Raw genomic sequence first — 18774 nt, forward strand, 5'->3', positions numbered from 1 at the left:
TAATTATATTTGAGTTTTAAATGATAGCAAAACATTGCTAGCAGTGACTGTGAACAAAATCTTTTTTGCCATTCTTTTCTATGCTTTTCCCATCATGTTGGAGCTGTTTTTCCTTTTCTATATGTAGAATATAGTATTTGTAGTATAACTTTAGAACTGAAAGGTCTTTTGAGGAAGCTGAAACCAAAACATTTTTGTTTCTGACTGCCCCTTTCTTTTTAAGTGTCATATTTCTGATTTTTTCCAAGGTTTATTCTTAAGAACTTGTGAAATATTTGAATAGTTGTTAAATTTTTTAAATTTCCCAGTTATTTGACAGCATCAGTAACTCCTCAAAAAAAGGCTGTTACTTGGTTAGTAAGTAGTCTTTCAGCACATTTGTAGCAAGAGGCCCTTTTTCTTTTTTCTCTTTTTTTGGTTTTTGGTTTTTGTTTTGTTGTTTTTCATGAAAAATCACTATCTTCCAGTTTGTTCCATTTTCTTTAGGCATGAGAAAGTAAATAGTCTCATCATCTCCAATCTGTTTTCTCCAATCTCTTTTTTAATGCCTATCCTTAAATTTTTTTGTAATTATCTTGGCAACTTTCTTTTCCTAGGCCTTAAATACACAAGAGTGGTTGGAGGGTGAACCTACAGAAGCTGAAAAGGATTTTTGGGAACTTGCATCTCTTGAATGTTATAATCACCTCACTGAATGGAAGTCATTGGAGTATTGTTCAACCATCAGTGTCGATAGTAAAAATCCTCCAGACCTTAGCAAAATATGGAGTGAGCCATTTTATCAGGTTTGCAAAGCTTCCTTTTAAAAGACAATTGATGTAGTTAATACTTCAATTTGAAGATTCTGGATCCATTGTTAAACTTTAGTGTACTGAACCAGCCTAACTCTTTATCCCTTCTAGTTAGTCCTTTTTACATAAGTGAAATTAATTTTAAAATTAGAGTGCATGCATGAAATAATCAGGTTCAGCTACTTCAGTTATCTTCCTTAGGGTTCTTTTTAGCTATCATTTTTGTTTCTCTTTATAAATGTTAGTTTGCATGGGACATCCAAACTCTAAGCTGGTAGGGGAACATGTTTCTGCATGGTTGTGGCAATTATTGTTCATTTATAATGAAATAAGCAGGGCCTTTAAAGTTTGGCACTTTCTAAAAATGTTTCAGTCATTAAATAAAGTCATTTAATCTTCAGACCTTTACCTGAGATACTGTCAGGAACCAAATACTGATTTTATGCACACATATGTATATATTGTTAATTTTAGCGAGATTTTTCTTTTCTTTAGGAAACTTATCTACCGTACATGATTCGCAGTAAGTTAAAGTTACTGCTTCAGGGTGCCAGTGACCAGTCACTCTTAACATTCATTGATGAAGCTATGAAGAAAGAATCCCAGAAGACACTCATAGAAGTTCACTATAGCCAGGAATTGAGTCTTCTTTACATTTTGCAGGATGATTTTGACAGAGCAAAATATTATATTGAAAATAGCATTCAGGTTTTTATGCAGGTAATGCAAATATATTTTAATGTACTATTTTAAAATACTAGTAATTGTTAATAACAATTCATCCTTATTTTTTAACATCAATTTCTTCCTTTTGTTTTCTTACCTTTTCACTTGTTTCTTTCTTCTTTCTGTTCTTTTCCCTTTATACTTAAACTTTTTTTTGTTCTTTTCTCTCTATCAATTAGTTCCTATATTCCTGACTTCTTCAGAGTCCTTTAAAACATCTACTTGCTTGCTAAGATCTGCTCTCAGAGCAACTGTGTGGAGCACAGTTCTCTGTGGAATAAGATAAGAGCTTATCTTGTTTCCATTCCTCCTTTCTTTTTGAATATTTTCCTTATCTGCCCAATTTTATTTTCCTTTTCTTTCTTCACTGAAGGGTCTTGGGGCCCCGTGTGGAGGTAGCTATTAATTATTTCATTGAACTAGGTGCTACTAAGCTTAACAGCTGATTTATTTGTGGTTTGGGTCTCTTAAAATTAGATCCCATCAAAATCAATCAAGTCTTCATTAATTGCTTATTATTTACCAGGCACCAAGAATGCAACAGTTCGTACCCATAATGAGCCTATGTTCAGTGGGGGAGACAACAAGTATGTAATAAACATATACAGCATCGATATAAAATTATTAAATATAGATTATTTTAAAATTTAAAAGGCAATGATTAATTAGATTTATGAAAGTTTTTTTTAACATACACAGATTCTGTATGTTTAGCTATAGACGAGTCATGAATTTTCATATTTTAAGGGAGCATGTTGAATTTTTAATACTGTAATTTGTGTTATGTAAATACTTTTCTCCCCAGAATTATTCCAGTATTGATGCTCTTTTACACCAAAGTAGACTAACCAAACTACAGTCTGTGCAAGCTTTAATAGAAATTCAAGATTTTATCAGCTTTATGAGTAAACAAGGTAATTTTTTTCTTATTGTCCTTTTCTGTATAATTATAATCATCTTGGGGAATCCGACATTTTGCAAGTAGAAAATATATTTGTTATGTTCATAGTGAATCTGTGAAATATTTTTCACTTTATAACAGTAGTTTTATTGTACTTTTGATAAATATAAACTTTTAAAGTAGTGAATCAAAATTTTAAGATTTTAGAAATAAAATAATTTTCAGTTGATGATACAGCATCCTGTTCTTGTATCTGACTTTTATTATTTGTACAAAACTGTGGAAATCTTTTTGAAAATTACTCAGTAGACATTTAACCAGTTTCTCTGCTTCTGAGTGTCTTTCCCTTTCTTTGTGTCCTGCACAGACCTGCAGATGAAACTTAATGCACAAATCTGATTATATTACTGTATGTGTTCTCAAATACTTTCAGTGCCTGCCCATTTCTTACCAAAATACATGTTCCTCAGTGTAGCACTTTAGTCTCCTATAATCTAGCTTTAATCTACCTTTCCTTTATTTTATACTACTTCCCTTCATATATATTCTGTGTAATTGGACTTAAGGTTAGACTAGTTGCTATTTTGTGAACATATTTCTCCCATGCTTTTGCCCTTTTTCTCTCTGTATTTGGAATCCCCTTTCCTTTTTATCTCCCTGTATTCTTCCTCTTATCTAAATCTTTACCTGTTGAAATCCTACTTATCCTTTAAAAACCAGCTTAAATACTGTCTTTCCTGATCCATCTATCCAACAGTCATCTCATCCTCCTCCAGTTTCTCAGAGTACTTTCTTCTCATATATATTTGGTATTTTAGTTATTTGTGTAAATAATTTTCTCACTAGATTATTAACTTCTTAAGAACAAAGGTACTAGCCTCATTTATTTTCATATTTCTTTTCTTGCCTAGCAGTGCATTAGTAGATACTTTTAAGATTTATTCCATTGTTTTGACAAGTAAAAGCAGCAATTGAATATTAGTTATGTATAGTTTAGGCTTAAGGAGAATTGTTACTGTAGAGTGGAAAATCATTCAACACATGTACTCCACATCCCTTTATACATTTATTTCCATTCCAGCTTTTCTTCCCATACTAGAGAAAATATTGACACTGTATCATTCTTTTAGCTGTTCTGTTTCTGCTCCTTCAAACAGTTGAATTTTTAAAAAGCCAGAAACAAACTGTATGTTAACTTTGAATATTCTTTTGTTCAAGAAAAAAGTTTTTTCCTATTCAAGCCAAGAAATTTAAGCTAGGTTTAATTTATTTATTTATTTATTTATTTATTGGTGTTAACCACCACTTTGTTGATTGATGCTTGGCATTAGGTTATGGGTGTAGTCATCCTTTAAAATTATTTTTAGGTAATTTATCATCTCAGGCGCCCCTTAAGAGACTTCTGCGAATCTGGACAAACAGATATCCAGATGCTAAAATGGACCCAATGAACATCTGGGATGACATCATTACAAATCGGTAAGATGAGATAGTCAAAGAATTAACTAAAGATTATTTTCTAAACTCTCCAAATTGCTTTTTTTTTAAACACTGTACAGAAATCTGAGGTTTGATTAAAATATAGGTATCCCTTATTGTGCAGATCTATGTATTTTTTCTTCTAAGAGAATTTTTCATTTTTTAGTTATACATTTTGGCTCCCTAACATGCCAACCTACACCCTCTTTTCTCCCCTTCTCCCTCCCTCCCCTCAGAAGCCTAAGTAAGGAAAGCAAGTGCTTCACCACAGTGTTGAAGCTTCTGCTGAATCCCTTGCACCTGGATGCTGGCTATACACAGGGTTTTGAAAGTGAAGCTGTTTCTGGCAGTGGCAGCATCAGTGAGTAGAACACATAAGAGGAGCACTGTTTGCAGCAGCAGCACACCTCCTTCCTTGTTAGCCTCCACCTCCCTCTGCCTCTCCCTACTACATTTTAGGTAACAGAATTGAACCGAGGAAACCTCTACCAATTATTATGTAACGCCTTCTCATTCAGTTATTGTGATTACAGTTATATAACCAGTAAACACTGAATGTAGACAAGATGGTATACCTTCATACTCCATGAGAACAACAAGAAAAACACAAACACCAAATGGGCCCACGGAGAAAATCTCCCCTCTTCTGTGTTTGGGTCTTTTTCTTTGTGTTCCTGCTAACTTCTGAGTGTTCAGCTATCCAGTTCTTTAATCATGCATTCTGACTCTTCAGTTCATTCATTTGAGTTCCATAATTAAAATAGGACTCTACACTGAATTCAAAGAAATAGCCTAATAACAACATCTACAAAAATCCTCTTGCATCTGAATCATGATAAATGCACAGGTTATGTCATGGATGTGTCATGTTAATCATATTGCTTTTAGCAAGTGGTTACAGCCTGAAAATTCTTTCTTTTATAAGAGTTGAGTATGTTAAGCTATTAAGCTTAAAACAGTTTAATGCTTCTTGCTAAAGGGAACATGCATTTTACACTTTGTTAGAAACCTAGATGTTCTGTTGTTGTAGGCTAAAAATGAGGACTGGGGGAATACTTTTTGACCTAACACAAGGACTAACAGATTCATTAAAATATAAAATTGTGAGTTCATACTCATTATCCTGTGGAAACTGAAGCAGCAGGTGGTATACCAATAGTTCTCACTTTACATAAATTTGCATCAGCAAACTCACCTTTATATAAAGAATTTTAGTTTGTATTTCCCAAAAAAGCACCCATACTTTACCGTACTTTCTCTCTCTTTGCTCCTCCCCCTCGGCTTGGGACTACTTGGTCTCCAACCCTCCACACCAGGAAAAAAACCCTCCAGGTCAGAACAGAAGAACAGACTGAGAGAGGCCATGGTCACACTGGGTTGGGGCCAGGGAGAGAGGAGCCCTTTGCCCATCTCTGCCCACATACCTGTGTATCTGGCTCCCGTGTGTGTTTTCTGTCTGCCTGTGCTCTGGTACATGCATGTCTGTCCCTAGCCCCTGCATATCACCTATCTTTTACGTTTGTGTCTATGTCTAGTGCAATCCCCCCCACCCCTGAATGTGTTCTTGCTCTCAGTTCCAGCCAGTCCCCCAAATGGCTGGTCTCAGCCCCCCATGTGTTCTTCCTGCTCTCGCTTTTCTGTTCTCAGCTTCCATATGTCCTTGAACCATTTGCTAGTTCCCTTCTTCCATGGGCATGTGGCACCCTTCCTGCCCTTCCCCACATGCATGGGCAAATTTGCATTATGTGAAAATCACTTTATGTAAAGGTCTGCACAGTGGTCTACTTTTGTGGAGTGAGAATTGTCTGTATTTTACTAAATCCTTTATCTATGAGAGACTGTGGTGAAACAGTGATTTTTAAAGATTTGAACTCTTGAAACCAAGTTTGTAACACTATTGGTTGAAATTTTTAAAATAATAATCTTACTGATGGGAACTCTGAGGTTGTGATTACTTAGTACCTCCATGATTCTGTTAGATTAGGAAAAACTGGTAAGTTTGGTTCCTTTCATGGATCTGTTATTTTTTTCCTTTTCCTTGTGTAGATGTTTCTTTCTTAACAAAATTCAGGAGAAGCTTAGTTGTCTGCAACTTGATGATAGTATGGAAGTTGATGGAGATGGAATTTTCAGTGACAAGATGGCAATGGAGAAGCAGGAAGAAGATATTTACTCGATGATTAGAAGCTGCAAGTTTTCTATGAAAATGAAGATGATCGAGAGTGCCAGAAAGCAGGTACTTGCCTTCTTTGGTTTCTTGATGACATTATGGAATTCCAGAAACCAGTCACATTTGTTTTTAAAATGTGGGGGGTGTTAGATTTTTTTGTTTTTAAGGTAGGGGGGAGTGTTATTTTTTTTTAAACATAGGATAATGTTCCATAGAGCTTTCCCTCTTACTGTATTCTAAAATTTACTGATCTCTAAAAACAAGGTACCAAGCCCTCTACTTTTCTTGATCTCTAAACCTGCTTTTGCTTCCTTGGGTTGAAAGCTTCTCAAATCAAATCCCTAATTATGTTTTCCCTCCTTTTTCTCTTGTAACTCTTTTTTTTTAAAAAAGTAATTTATTTTGATTTATCAACAATCACTTCCATATGCTTTTGAGTTGAAAATTTTTCTCCCCCTTCCTCCCCCCCCACCCTCCCCAAGACGGTGCACAATCTGATATAAGCTTTACATTTACATACCCATTAAACATATTTTCACATTAGTGAAGTTGTAAGTAAAAATTAAAACCAATAGGAGGAACCATCAGAAAAACGAAACAAAACTCAACAGAAGGTAAAAATAAGTGATAGCGATTTGACTTCCATAGTTTTTTCTTTGCATGTGGACAGCATTTTTCCATCCTGAGGCCTCTGTAGATGTCTTAGATCCTTGTAAAGCTGAGAAGGGTTCAGTTTAACAATCTTAGTCATCGCATAATGTGGCTGTTATTGTGTACAAAGTCCTCTTGGTTCTTCTCACTTCACTCAGCATCAGACCATATAAGTCTTTCCAGGTTTTTCTGAAGTCAGCCTGTTCATCATTTCTTATAGCACAATAGTATTCCATTACATTCATATACCACAAGTTGCTCAGCCATTCCCCAATTGATGGGCATCCTCTCAATTTCCAATTCTTCGCCACCACAAAAAGCGCTGCTATGAATATTTTTGTACATGAGGGTCCTTTTCCCATCTGTTTGATCTCTTTGGGATATAGCCCTAGAAGTGCTATTGCTGGATCAAAGGGTATGCATCTTTTTGTAGCCCTTTGGGCATAGTTCCAAATTGTTCTCCAAAATGGTTGAATCATTTCACAACTCCACCAACAATGTATTAGTGTTCTAGTTTTCCCACATCTTCTCCAATATTTATCATTTTCCTGTTTTGTCATGTTGGCCAGTCTGATAGGTGTGATGTGGTACCTCAGAGTTGTTTTGATTTGCATTTCTCTAATCAGTAGTGATTTAGAACATTTTTTCATATGACTATAGATGGCTTTAATTTCTTCATCTGAGAACTGTCTGTTCATATCCTTTGACCCCAATTGATAATTGGGGAATGGCTTGTGTTCTTATAAATTTGTCTTAATTCTCTATGTATTTTAGAAATGAAGCCTTTATCTCTCTTGTAACTCTCTTGAAATTCCTCTTTTCACTTTTTGCCCTTGCTGTTCTTTGCTACAGCCTACAAGCATGTGTCTTTTAGGGTTTATTCCCAAGGGGATTGAATAGTGTGCAGAAATATTAACAATCGGTTTCTAGGTAATTGAAAGGTCATAGAAAAGAGTTAGTGAAACAGTGGATAGAACATTAATCTTGGTGGCAGGAAGAGAGGGTTCAAGTCCTGCTCCTGACACATTCAGGCTTTGTGACCCTGAGCAAGTTTTTTACTATCCCCAGGCAACATATCCTATAAATTGTGGAGAAGATTGTATTCTGCATTGGTAGAAGGAAGTTTCTTATCAGGATCTCCTTACATCATGAAGTGAAAGCAAAGCTGAAGTCAAAGCAAAGCTCAAGTCCAGAAAATGAAGAGAGGGGACGCCCCGTTAGAGGCGAGGTGGTGCCTAGAATTCACAGAATCTCAAGAGTTGGATGAGACCTAGGAGCCAATCTAATCCAATCCATCCCTGAATAAAAATCCCATCTCTAACATGTTGAAATAAAGTCATCCATTAATTAGCTCAAAGAATTATCCAATTAGGATGAACTCACTACTTCCCAAAAGCAACATATTACACTTTTTAAATTTAATTTTTTTGATTAACCAAAATCCATCTCCACATCTTCCCTCGTGAAAAGAGAAAAACAAGACCCTTATAACAAATATGCATAGTTAAGTAAAAATTCCCACATCAGTGATGTCCAAAAAATAAGTTTCATTCTGCGCCATGAGTCCTTCACCTCTTTGTCAGGCAATGGGTAGTTATGTTTCATTGTAGTACTCTGGAATCATGGTTGATAATTAACACATTACACTTTTGAGTAACTGATCATAAGGAAGTTTTTCCTCATGCCAAGCTAAAGTCCAACTCTTTGCAACTTGAACCCTTTGCTCCTAATTCTTTTCTCTGGGGAACTTTCTAAGCTATTCTTTAAGCTTATTCCCCAGTGTACCACTCTCGTCTAATCTACCAGAGAATTCTGTCTTTCCCACTAAACCCCCTTTCTTAAAGGTGACATTGTCTTGGTTAGCTCTCTTGCCCATTCTACAAACCCAGCTTCATTCTTTGCCACTTAGAAAACCTGCTGATTGTTGGGCTTTTGGTTTTCCTAACATACATGCTTAATCAGTAGTTGACAAGCTGGGTTTCTTTCCTTTGTCCAAAAGGGAGAGAGTAGGAGATGGAGGAACTCATAAAAACTAAAATGGTGTCCCATTCCCAAAGGGGAAAAATTCAACTCAGTACCTAAATTCAGAAAATATTCTCTTACCGTTAGAAATTGTTACTTTATTATAATAAGTATTAGCAAATATTGGTAAAGGTTCATAGGGTCATAGAATTTAGAGCTGGAAATGTGCTTCAGAAATCACATAATCCAGCACCTTCATTTTACAGATAAGGAAACTATACTAAGGTGGCTTTTTAAAGGAAATCTTTGGTGAGTCCTACCTATAATGAATCAAAGAATCCCTTTGTAATTTGAATAATTACCTTCTGCTTTACCTCCTTTGTAAGTTCAGGTGTTTTGGTAGTAGAAAGTACACCAAGCTCTGAGTCAGACCTGAATTCTTGCACTAACTCTGATATTTATTAGACTGTGATTATAGGTAAAAACAAATTAACCTTTCTGAGCCTTAGTTCCTTTGTGTATAAAATGGAGGTAATAATACACTGCCTACCTTACAGTGATACTGTAATTTCACTTTCTGGACCAGAAAGTTACATCCCAGTAGTTGAGGCAGTGTGATGTAGTGGTTATGAGCTGACTTTAGAGCCAGGAACCAGCTCTGACACATATTGGCTGTGTAAGGATAGGCAAGCTATTTAACCTTTGAGGTGCCTAAGCAGTCTTCTAAGACTAAATTGAAGATACTGCCGTTCTGCATCGTTCAGATGGGGCATTCCCCATGCCATTGGAATCGTAGTTCTGAACCACCCAAAAAAGTGAAGTCACATCCACTTTTGCTGTTTTTCTGCTCTCTCTGTCTCAGCTTCCAAGTGCTCCTGGAGAAAGTTTTGAAAAAAATGACTACTGTCTAAACCCAAGTGGGACTTATACTGCTGAATAGCAGTCCTTTTATTCACTTGCATCCATTTTCACATTTTTCTCACTCTTACCCCTTCCTCCTCATTTCATATCACTCAGATGTCTTCCTCCACTATCTCCTAGTTGCCTAACCCCCTCCCTGCACAAACCTTCCTATTCCATCCCCTTTCGTCTAATAGATTGCCTCCTCTGTCATTCTTCTCTCACTACTCTTCAGTCTCTCCCTGTCTACTGGCTGTTTCTGTACTGTCTGAAAACACACCCATGTCTCCCCCATCCTCAAAAAACCTTCCCTTGATCTGTCCATCCATGAGAGCTATTGTCCTGTAGCTCTTCTCCCTTTCATGGCTGAACTCTTTGAGGTCATCTGTAATCAGTGTCTCTACTTCCTTTCTTAACTCCCTGTGGAATGATGGCTTCTCACCTCATCATTCAAAACTGTTTCCCAAGTTACCAATAATGTCTTAATTGCCAAATCTAATAACATTTTCTCAGTCTTCATCTTTCTTGACAGTCATTTTCTTCTCCTTGATATTCTTCTTTCTAAGTTTCTGTGATACTCCTCCTTCTGGTTCTTGTTCCATTCTGATCACTCCTTTCCAGTTTCCATTTAGGGTCATCATCTAGGTTGTGCCCACTACCTGTGGTGTCTCCCAGGACTCTGTCTGGACCCTCGTTTCCCTCTCTACTATTTTGCTTCATGGTCTCATTAGCTCCCATGAATTCAATTCTCATCCTTATGCATATGGTATTCAGATCTATTTATTCAATTCTAACCTCTCTCCTGACCTCCAGACTTGCATTTCCAACTGCCTATTAGACATCTCAAACTGGATGTCTTGAGATATCTCAGTATGTCCCAAATTGAACTCATTATCTTTTCCCCTAAAACCTCCTCTCTTTTGTACTTTCCTGCTACTGTCAAGGGCACCACCATTCTCCTCAGTCACTCAGTCTGACAACTTAAGTGTCGTCCTTACCTCCTCACCTCCCCCCCATCCAGTCAGTTGCCAAGTCTTGTTGATTGTCCCTTTATAACATCTCTCATGTACAGCCCCTTCTCTCTGATGTGGCACTGCCCTGGTTCAAGCCCTCATAACCTTATGCTGGGCCATTGCTGACTGGTGCCCTTACCTCAAGTCTCCCTACTTCAGTCCATCCTCTACTCAGCTGTTAAATTTATTTTCCTTAAGCACAGGTTTGACCTTATCACCCCCTTATTTAGTAAACTTCAGTGGCTTCCTATTACTAACATCAAATATAAAATCTTCTTTTTGGAATTCAAAGTCCTTCATAACCTGGTCCCCCTCCTACATTTCTAGTCTTCTTACACCTTAACTGTCCCCCGTGCTCTCTTCAGTCCAGTGGTACTTGCCTCCGTGGCCTCCTTTCTGTTCCTCACACAAGACATTCCATCTCCTGACTTCATGTATTTTCACTGGCTGTCCCCCATGCATGGGATTCTTTCCTTCCTCATCTCTATTTCCTGGCTTCCTTCAGGTCCCAGTTAAAATCCTCTTATCTTTTACAAGAAGTGTTTCCTGATCCTTCTTAATCATAGTGCTTTTCTCTTTGTTGATTATCTCCTTGTACACTGTACATATGTCATTTGTATATTGTCTCCCTCATTAGAGTCTGAGCTCCTCAAGAGCAGGGATTGTTTGTTTACCTTTCTTTATAGCACTTCTCATGGTGTGTGGCCTAACATAACAGGTGCTTAACAAGTTCTTTTGACTGACTGTTGACTAACATACAGATTAGTGCATCCCACAGTTGCTTTCCAGACCTTCAGTTTCTTCAGTCTCCAAACTCTGTCCTCATCTGTCTCTCTTATTATAAATAGTCATATCTCTTTTGAAAATCTTGAGGCCATTCATCCAAACTACCTTAGTTTCCCTTTTCCAGACCTTACAACTTGCTCTGTTTCTTTGCCCGACCTTTCACCATTCCCTCCAGTCACAGAGGATTAAGTAGCCCTCATTATCTTTGCTCTTGATTCCATCTGCTGCCATCACCACCTTCTAGACACTGCTGAATCAAAAATCCCTTTTTTCTCATATTTATTATTTCTTCTCTACCACTTCCTTCCTTCCTGTCTGCCTGTAGAGTCTGGTCTCTCTTATTCTATTTTTTTTTAAAATTTTTAAATTTTTTTTTTTTCTCGGCTAGGCATTGGGGTTAAGTGACTTTCCCAGAGTCAATACAACTAGTAAGTGTTATGTGTCTGAGGCCAGATTTGAACTCGGGTCCTCCTGAATCCAGGGCCAGTGCTCTATCCACTGTGCCTACCTAGCTGCCTCCAGTCTCTCTTATTGTTAAAAAAAAAAATTTAAAAATCACCTTCCTAGACTTCAAGGTATTATCCTATTTATCTTCTTTCCTTTATTGACAAATTTACAAAAAGATCACTCAGTCCTCAGTCCCCTGATGTCTGAATTTCACATTCTGACATCAGTCTTCTTTCGTAGTACTGGCTTTCTCTACATGTCATGCACACCTGACCTCTTGCTGTTTTCCTGTCTCATCCTGTTCTTTCTCTCATCTCTGCCAGTATGCCCTGATATGGCACTGGCTCCATCTCCATGGCCTTATCTCTACCTGTTGACATTCTTTTTTTTTTTTCAAGGCCCACTCATTTATTGCCTTTTCTGTGATAGCTTCTCTGATTCCTAACTCCCCAGCCAGATCCTTTCCTTAAATCTCACAGGCCCCTCTGACTTCTTCTAATGTGTAATACAGCTAGGTCCTGATTGTTGTGAATAATGAGTCCTGTCATACTAATTTCATACTGCATATTTCCAATGGAGTGGAACCCGTTACCATTTTTTACATGGTTAAAACTTTAAATAGTATAAATTCTAAGACTTGGTATAATTTCATGGGATCCATTGTTTGCGTGGAGACAGAGCTGTACAATTATTTGAATATGTACTTTTCCTCTACTAGATTACAGGTTCTGTGAGGAAAATATAGCATTTTTAATTAATTCCTTCAGCCTTTCACAATTCTTTTCACATAGTTATTTGTTGTATAATCATCAAATTGAATTGTTTATACAATGAACTATAATGCTTTTTTGTTTTTTTTACAGAACAACTTTTCAGTTGCCATGAAACTATTAAAGGAACTGCATAGAGAATCTAAAACAAGAGAAGACTGGTTGGTGAAATGGATTCACAGTTATTGTCGTTTGAGCCACAGCCGCAGTCAGACACAGAGTAGTTCTGAGCAGATTCTCACGGTGCTGAAAACCGTCTCGTTACTGGGTATTTATATTCTTCTGCACAAGACCTAGCTTTTGTTTTGTTTTGTTTTACATCTCTATGGAATATTTATTGAAAAAATGGAAAAGTTGTTCTTTCACATTTCATTTTTTATCTGAAACTTTTTTCTTTTATACGATATTCGACAATTAAGAAGTTAATTTTTAGACATTCTCTAAAACCAGGTGAAAATTGACTTTTCTAGAGAAAAGGGAAGAAAATTTGGAGCCAAGGGAGCAGGTTCAGGATGACTTTTAGAACATGAATCTCTTTATGAAATGAGAATCATAGAATTTTTTCCTTCTTCCTAAAAATGTTGTGGGTCTCATTTTGATATTACTGCTGAGCACTTTAAACTTCTCAGAAGAAAATATTGTTAAAACCAAATTCATAACCTTTATATCCCCTTTGGGGAATTAACCTCTCCTTTTGGCTTTAGAGTATTTAATAATGTGGCCTATGGAACAGAGAATGTAAAAAATCGCTTTAGCTATGACTGCCTGCTTCACAACTATTTATGTCCAATCTTGTAGAATGCTCATAATTTTTACTTCTATGTCTGCTCCTATATGTGCCCCAAATCAATGAATTTGGGAATATTTTCATCTGTGATTTTATGTTATTTTTAAGGAATCTTTACAAAAAATATAATTTATCACTTAATAATTAGTTTGAGCTGATGAAATGAAAATTGTATTATTTTTGATTGTCGGATGATTTTTATAATTTAAGGGGTTTGTTTCTCCGGATTTTGATACAGTTATTGCTGATGGAAAAATTTTCACCCAACTCAGAAGTAATTTATCAATCACTATGAAATCAGTCCTTGCCCTTTTCTGGAAGGCAGCCTTATTTAATATTACTGTACTTTTTTAGCCAATCTTATTTTGAATAGTTCTTTAAAACAATTTTTATATCTTACAGAATTATTTTAAATTCGTGGGGTTCATTTGCTTAAAAAATTTTTTTCTTCCTTTGTTTTTTTTTGGTGTGTGAATCCACCAGATGAGAACATATCAAGCCACCAGAGCAAGAATAATCTGACTTTCCGTAATCAGAACATTCTCCTGGGTATCACTTACAACATCATGGCTAGCGCACTCAGTAGTGAGCCGGCTTGTCTTGCCCAAATCGAAGAAAGTAAAGCTAAAAAAGTTTTAGAGCTTTCTGGAGCCACTTCAGAGGATGCAGAGAAGGTAAATGATGGTGGGAAATTGAATGTTTAATGTTTTAATACTATGTACATACATGAATTTAAGTTGCTTGCTATAATAGAATGGTATAGGTCAGTGTCACTAAGTGTTTTCTATTGTTGGCCAATCAGTGAGAGCCAGAGTGATTTGGGTTTAAGGCATGGTCCTTAAAGAAATCTAGTCCATAAACCCCAAGATATCTTGTGAGGTTTCAGCAATCATAATTTACATTCCTTTGGGCAGAGCACCCATAGATAACGATATGACACCTTATGTGGACAGAGAGAAAAAAGAAAGGAAGAGAAGGAAAGAAGAAAGGAGCTGTGTTGACCAATTGGAACTGGCCAGTTGGGTCACCAGCAGGGAAACTACTACTCCTCACAGGATTTTGTTTGTCCTTTGTTCTTGAAGAGGACCATGACATCAAGAAGATGATGTCATGACTTGCAAGAGAATTGGATTTAAGTCAGACAGGGCTGTGCAAAGTCACCAGCCTCACTCTCTCCTCTGGAGCCATCTGGGATGACTGGAGGTGGCCCCATCAACAATAGGTCCCAGACCAAGCCTCACTTAGTCATTGTTTGGGCCCTTGTGGCCCAGAGTGAGTGTAAACAGCAGTTGTTTCCATTTTGACCAGAAACCCTGAGGGTCTTCCCCTCCCGGGTTGACTTTTTTTTTTTTGGACTAGGTAAAAGAAGCCATTCTTTGCCTCATTTATTACCAAGCCTTAATTACTGAATGGATGTTGCCTCAGTCAAACTGAGACCTGGGAAGGGCCTTAACTTAAAAAGGCCAAGGTCTGTTGCTGCATCCAGGGCCATCTCTAGTTGTCCTGATCTCTATCTTGTCACTGGACCCAGATGGTAGAGAGAAAGGCTGGTTAATTTGCACAGCCCTGCCTTATTTAAATCCGATTCACTTGAAAATCAGGACATTACCTTCCCGATGTCATTGGTCCTTTTCAAGGATGAAGGACAAACTACACGTGTTTTCTAAATGTTTTAAACTCTCAAATTGTGCCTCTTTTTAAATAATGTCTTCAGACAGCCTAACTATTCCTTGTATCTTTGGGGTCAGATGTGGAAGACACATGTCTTTTAGCTAAGCAGCCTTTGTTTTTAGCTCTTTTCCTCCACACTTAATGGACAACAGAATCGCAGTCTTCCATGAAGAACAGAGGCTTGCATGTGACAGGAGCTGTCCTCCTTTGCTGGGACTTTAGGTCGCTCAGTAAGAGGTTCCTGTTGAGGCTGGATTTTTGTTAAATCTTTTTCAGGTCGCCAATCAGCATCTTAATGCATGACTTTTGTTGTCAAAGAGTACAACAAAAATGAACCTCTTTTCATTGTTAGTAGAAAATAGTTTTTTTTAAGTTTCACAGTCACACATCTAGATTGTTTTTTGTTATGGTTGAATTCTAGATTATTGGAGGTCTGCACAAAAAAGCATTTGAATATCTTTTTAAAGCTGCAAGGAGAGCTGAAGAAGAAGTCCAGTCTCATACTATTGAGCACGTTGATGTAGCTGGAGTCATAGATGCTTACATGACCTTGGTAGATTTCTGTGACAAACATCTCCGTAAAGAGGAAGAAAGTGCCTCAGGTGAGAGAGAATCTGGAGAAATCTATTAAGTGGTCTTCTTGCAAAACATGATGTTTATCAGGTGGGAAATTAGGCAAAAAGTTACTGTACATATAGAAGAGAGAGTGTTGTCCTGGGCATATTGGTGTTTGGCAAACGCCTGTTGATTGACTGGTTACACCAGAAAATAAGGGCAAAAGTTCTGTGTCCAGCTTACCGGTTTTCAGAGTGGTCATGACATCCTCAGCAAGAGTGTCTGCATTTGAATAGATTCCACTGTCCTATTATCTTGCCATTTGTATGGTTTAAACTTTCATATTTTCACTTGTGGCTGTGACTCATGTGGTCTGCATCTCTCTCCTGGAACAAATTCCATAACCAGCAGATGCTCCTTATGTTTCTTGCCCAGGACATGATGTTTCATGCAGGATGGATAATCTAACTGAGAAGATTTCGTTTTGAGATAAAACCTTTTCCTCATAGTCCAGAAATGTGTCTGATGTTTGTTGGTCAAAAGAAGTGATCAGAGAAGAAGGGACACCAGCGTGTGGCCCAAGGAGAGAGGGTTTTGTCTTCAGTCATGTAGGCTTTTGTTAACATGTTTTCTTGATTATGTTATTTTGATAGTTGTTGATACTGTGGAGCTGCGAACATATCCTGCACTTGTGGTGGACAGGATGTTAAAAGCCTTAAAATTAAACTCTAAGGAAGCCAGGCTAAAGTTTCCTCGACTGCTTCAGATTCTAGAACGGTATCCAGAAGAGACCTTGGGCCTGATGACTAAAGAGGTCAGCAAGTCTTTCTCTTAACATAGTGAACTTTATTTGAAAACAGTCCCATTTATATTTAAATCTATTCATACGGTAGTAATTATTTAGTAGCATTTCCTAATAAATGTCTATTTTTGCTTAGTTTCATCCTGATTTCATAAAAATATTTAATTCATGTTACTGTAAAATAAATAAGTGACCATATTTGCATTGTTTTCCCTGTGGTGTTAAGGGAACAATGTGTCTGAAAACAAACTAAAAAGAATAAAGTTGTAGGTGTCTTGGGGACTGGGACATGGATTTTCTGTAAAAACTGAACTACCCAAAGATCAGACAGTTGTTCCTTGGAGTTAAATTATAATTTATACTATATACATGGGAATCACTGTTAAAAAAATAGTTTGAATAAATTAAATGTCATTGCAACAAATATTATTAAGCATCTTTTCTGTCAAAGGCGTTGTGTTGAGTGCTAGAGATATAAAGATAGATGATTCTGTCCCTGTCCTTTAGGAGTCTATATTTTACTGTGAGGGATATGACCTGTACATAGATAAGTGTGATACAAGGTAGGGTATGATGGAGGGGTGGGAGTTAGTGAGGCAAAGGAGATTCAGACAAAGTGTTCTACGAAAACTCAAGATAGGAGAGCATCCTTTGTGCTGTGGGATCAGGGAAGATTTCATAATAAAAATCATAGTCTTTTACACTTTTATTAAATTCATCCCATTTCTTGGACATGAAGAGCTTGGCATATAGTTCTAATATGATTAATAGTCAACAGTATTAAATGTAACCAGTTACTAAATGTAGGCAGCATGATGGATAGACTGCTGGGCCTGGAATCAGGAAGCCCTGAGTTCAAATCCAGCCTCAGACGCCAGCTATGGGAACCTGGGCAATTTAATGTCTGTTTTCCTCAGTTTTTTAAACTGTAAAATGGGGATCATAATATTACTTACCTTGCAGAATTGTGAGGCTCAAATGAGAAAATATTTATGAAGTGCTTGGGACAGTGCCTGGCATGTAGTAGGCACTATATAAATGCTTATTCCCTTTCCCTTTCTCCCGGTCAGCAGATTATAAACATTTATAATTTTTTATAAATCTTTAATTTACATTTAAATAAAATCATACGTGTGTGTACATGTATACATATATGTATACATAAGTATAAAGCAAATTATTTGAAAACCTGTGCAATACACACTTGAGAAATCCAGCACTTTCTGTTAAACATGACTGGTGGGCAGAAGGGGTGGGTGGCATGGAAGAATCATGGGGTTGTGGCATTTTAATGCTGTGAGGTAGTGTAAAGATTATCTAGTGTGAATCTCACAGAAGTGAAAATTTTATGTTTCCCCCTTTATTCCCATGAAAGCTGGTAACAGGATAAGATATTGCTATTAAAGTCTTATGAACCCAAGGAAATGGATGTTTAAAAGTAGAGTTTTCATCCACAGTGACCGATGACTGCCAGTTAGTGGCACAGGTACTTTGGCAGGGAGGCATGGTTCGGAGGCAACTGTTGTTACCACCATGACCACTTTTTATATCTGTTTGCCTGTCAGTTATGTTCAGCTGCAGGGAACAGAGAGAGGATTTCTCCATCAAAGACCACACTTGGTCCTAGGTCTTTTCCACCTTACCTTCTTCTCCTTGCTCTGTCCTTTGAAGTACAGCATGGATAGTCAGTTCAGGTGTACAAGTCACGTCCTGCAGTGGGAGAGAATTTGAGGGTTGTAGCTGCACGTAGTTGAAGTGTTTCATGTACGTTATCAGCAGTGCAGGGCGGGCGCTGGTAGGAACTGGGAAATTCACCAGTGTCTTCTAAATTTGATGAATCTGAGTTACATCTTTTATTCCTTGCTTTGCTTTGGATCTGATGAAAATGCTAATGACCAGTAAGCTGACAAAGCAAGGAGAAGAAAACAGTTTGCATGAATAAAATCTGCCCTCATATGTTGAGTTTTAGGTTGTAATTCCATAAAGGTTGTACTATAATAGTGGAGAAGGGCAGTACCATGTAGTGGAAGGAGAGCATTGGCTCAAAGGTTAGGAGTCTTTGGTCCTAGCCCTCGCTTTGTTACTAGCTAGTAACGTTCTTCAGTTCTGGCAAGTCTTTTCACCTCTCTGGCCCTTAGTTTTATTATCTGTCAAATTCTAGGGCTTAATCTATGAGATAGTTACTCTTCAGTTCTAAAATTCTATGATTATATTTATCTTTCATTGGAAAACATGAGGCTTACATGTTGAATTCTGAAACAGATCTGTAACTGTGATCTTTAAAGAGATGTATTTTGGTAGCACAGTCTCCTGCATTAAAGCCCTGCTCTGTTGCCTCTTCATGGCATAGAAGTGACCCTGAG

The 18774-nt window shown here is 37.3% G+C and overlaps 1 protein-coding gene across 1 annotated transcript in view; it reads left to right on the forward strand.

Moving 5' to 3' along the window:
* Positions 1–18774, forward strand: part of PRKDC (protein kinase, DNA-activated, catalytic subunit) — a 166070-nt gene that overhangs the window by 126951 nt on the left and 20345 nt on the right. Inside the window, 9 exon segments of the mRNA XM_020992492.2 lie at positions 597–785; positions 1287–1511; positions 2323–2431; positions 3786–3897; positions 5944–6133; positions 12690–12864; positions 13867–14057; positions 15476–15656; positions 16263–16423. Coding sequence (XP_020848151.1) covers positions 597–785; positions 1287–1511; positions 2323–2431; positions 3786–3897; positions 5944–6133; positions 12690–12864; positions 13867–14057; positions 15476–15656; positions 16263–16423 — 1533 coding nt within the window.

The sequence above is a fragment of the Phascolarctos cinereus genome, unplaced genomic scaffold, assembly GCF_003287225.1.
Source record: "Phascolarctos cinereus isolate Bilbo 61053 unplaced genomic scaffold, phaCin_HiC Scaffold_4;HRSCAF=312, whole genome shotgun sequence".
In the NCBI taxonomy this organism is placed as follows: Eukaryota; Metazoa; Chordata; class Mammalia; order Diprotodontia; family Phascolarctidae; genus Phascolarctos; species Phascolarctos cinereus.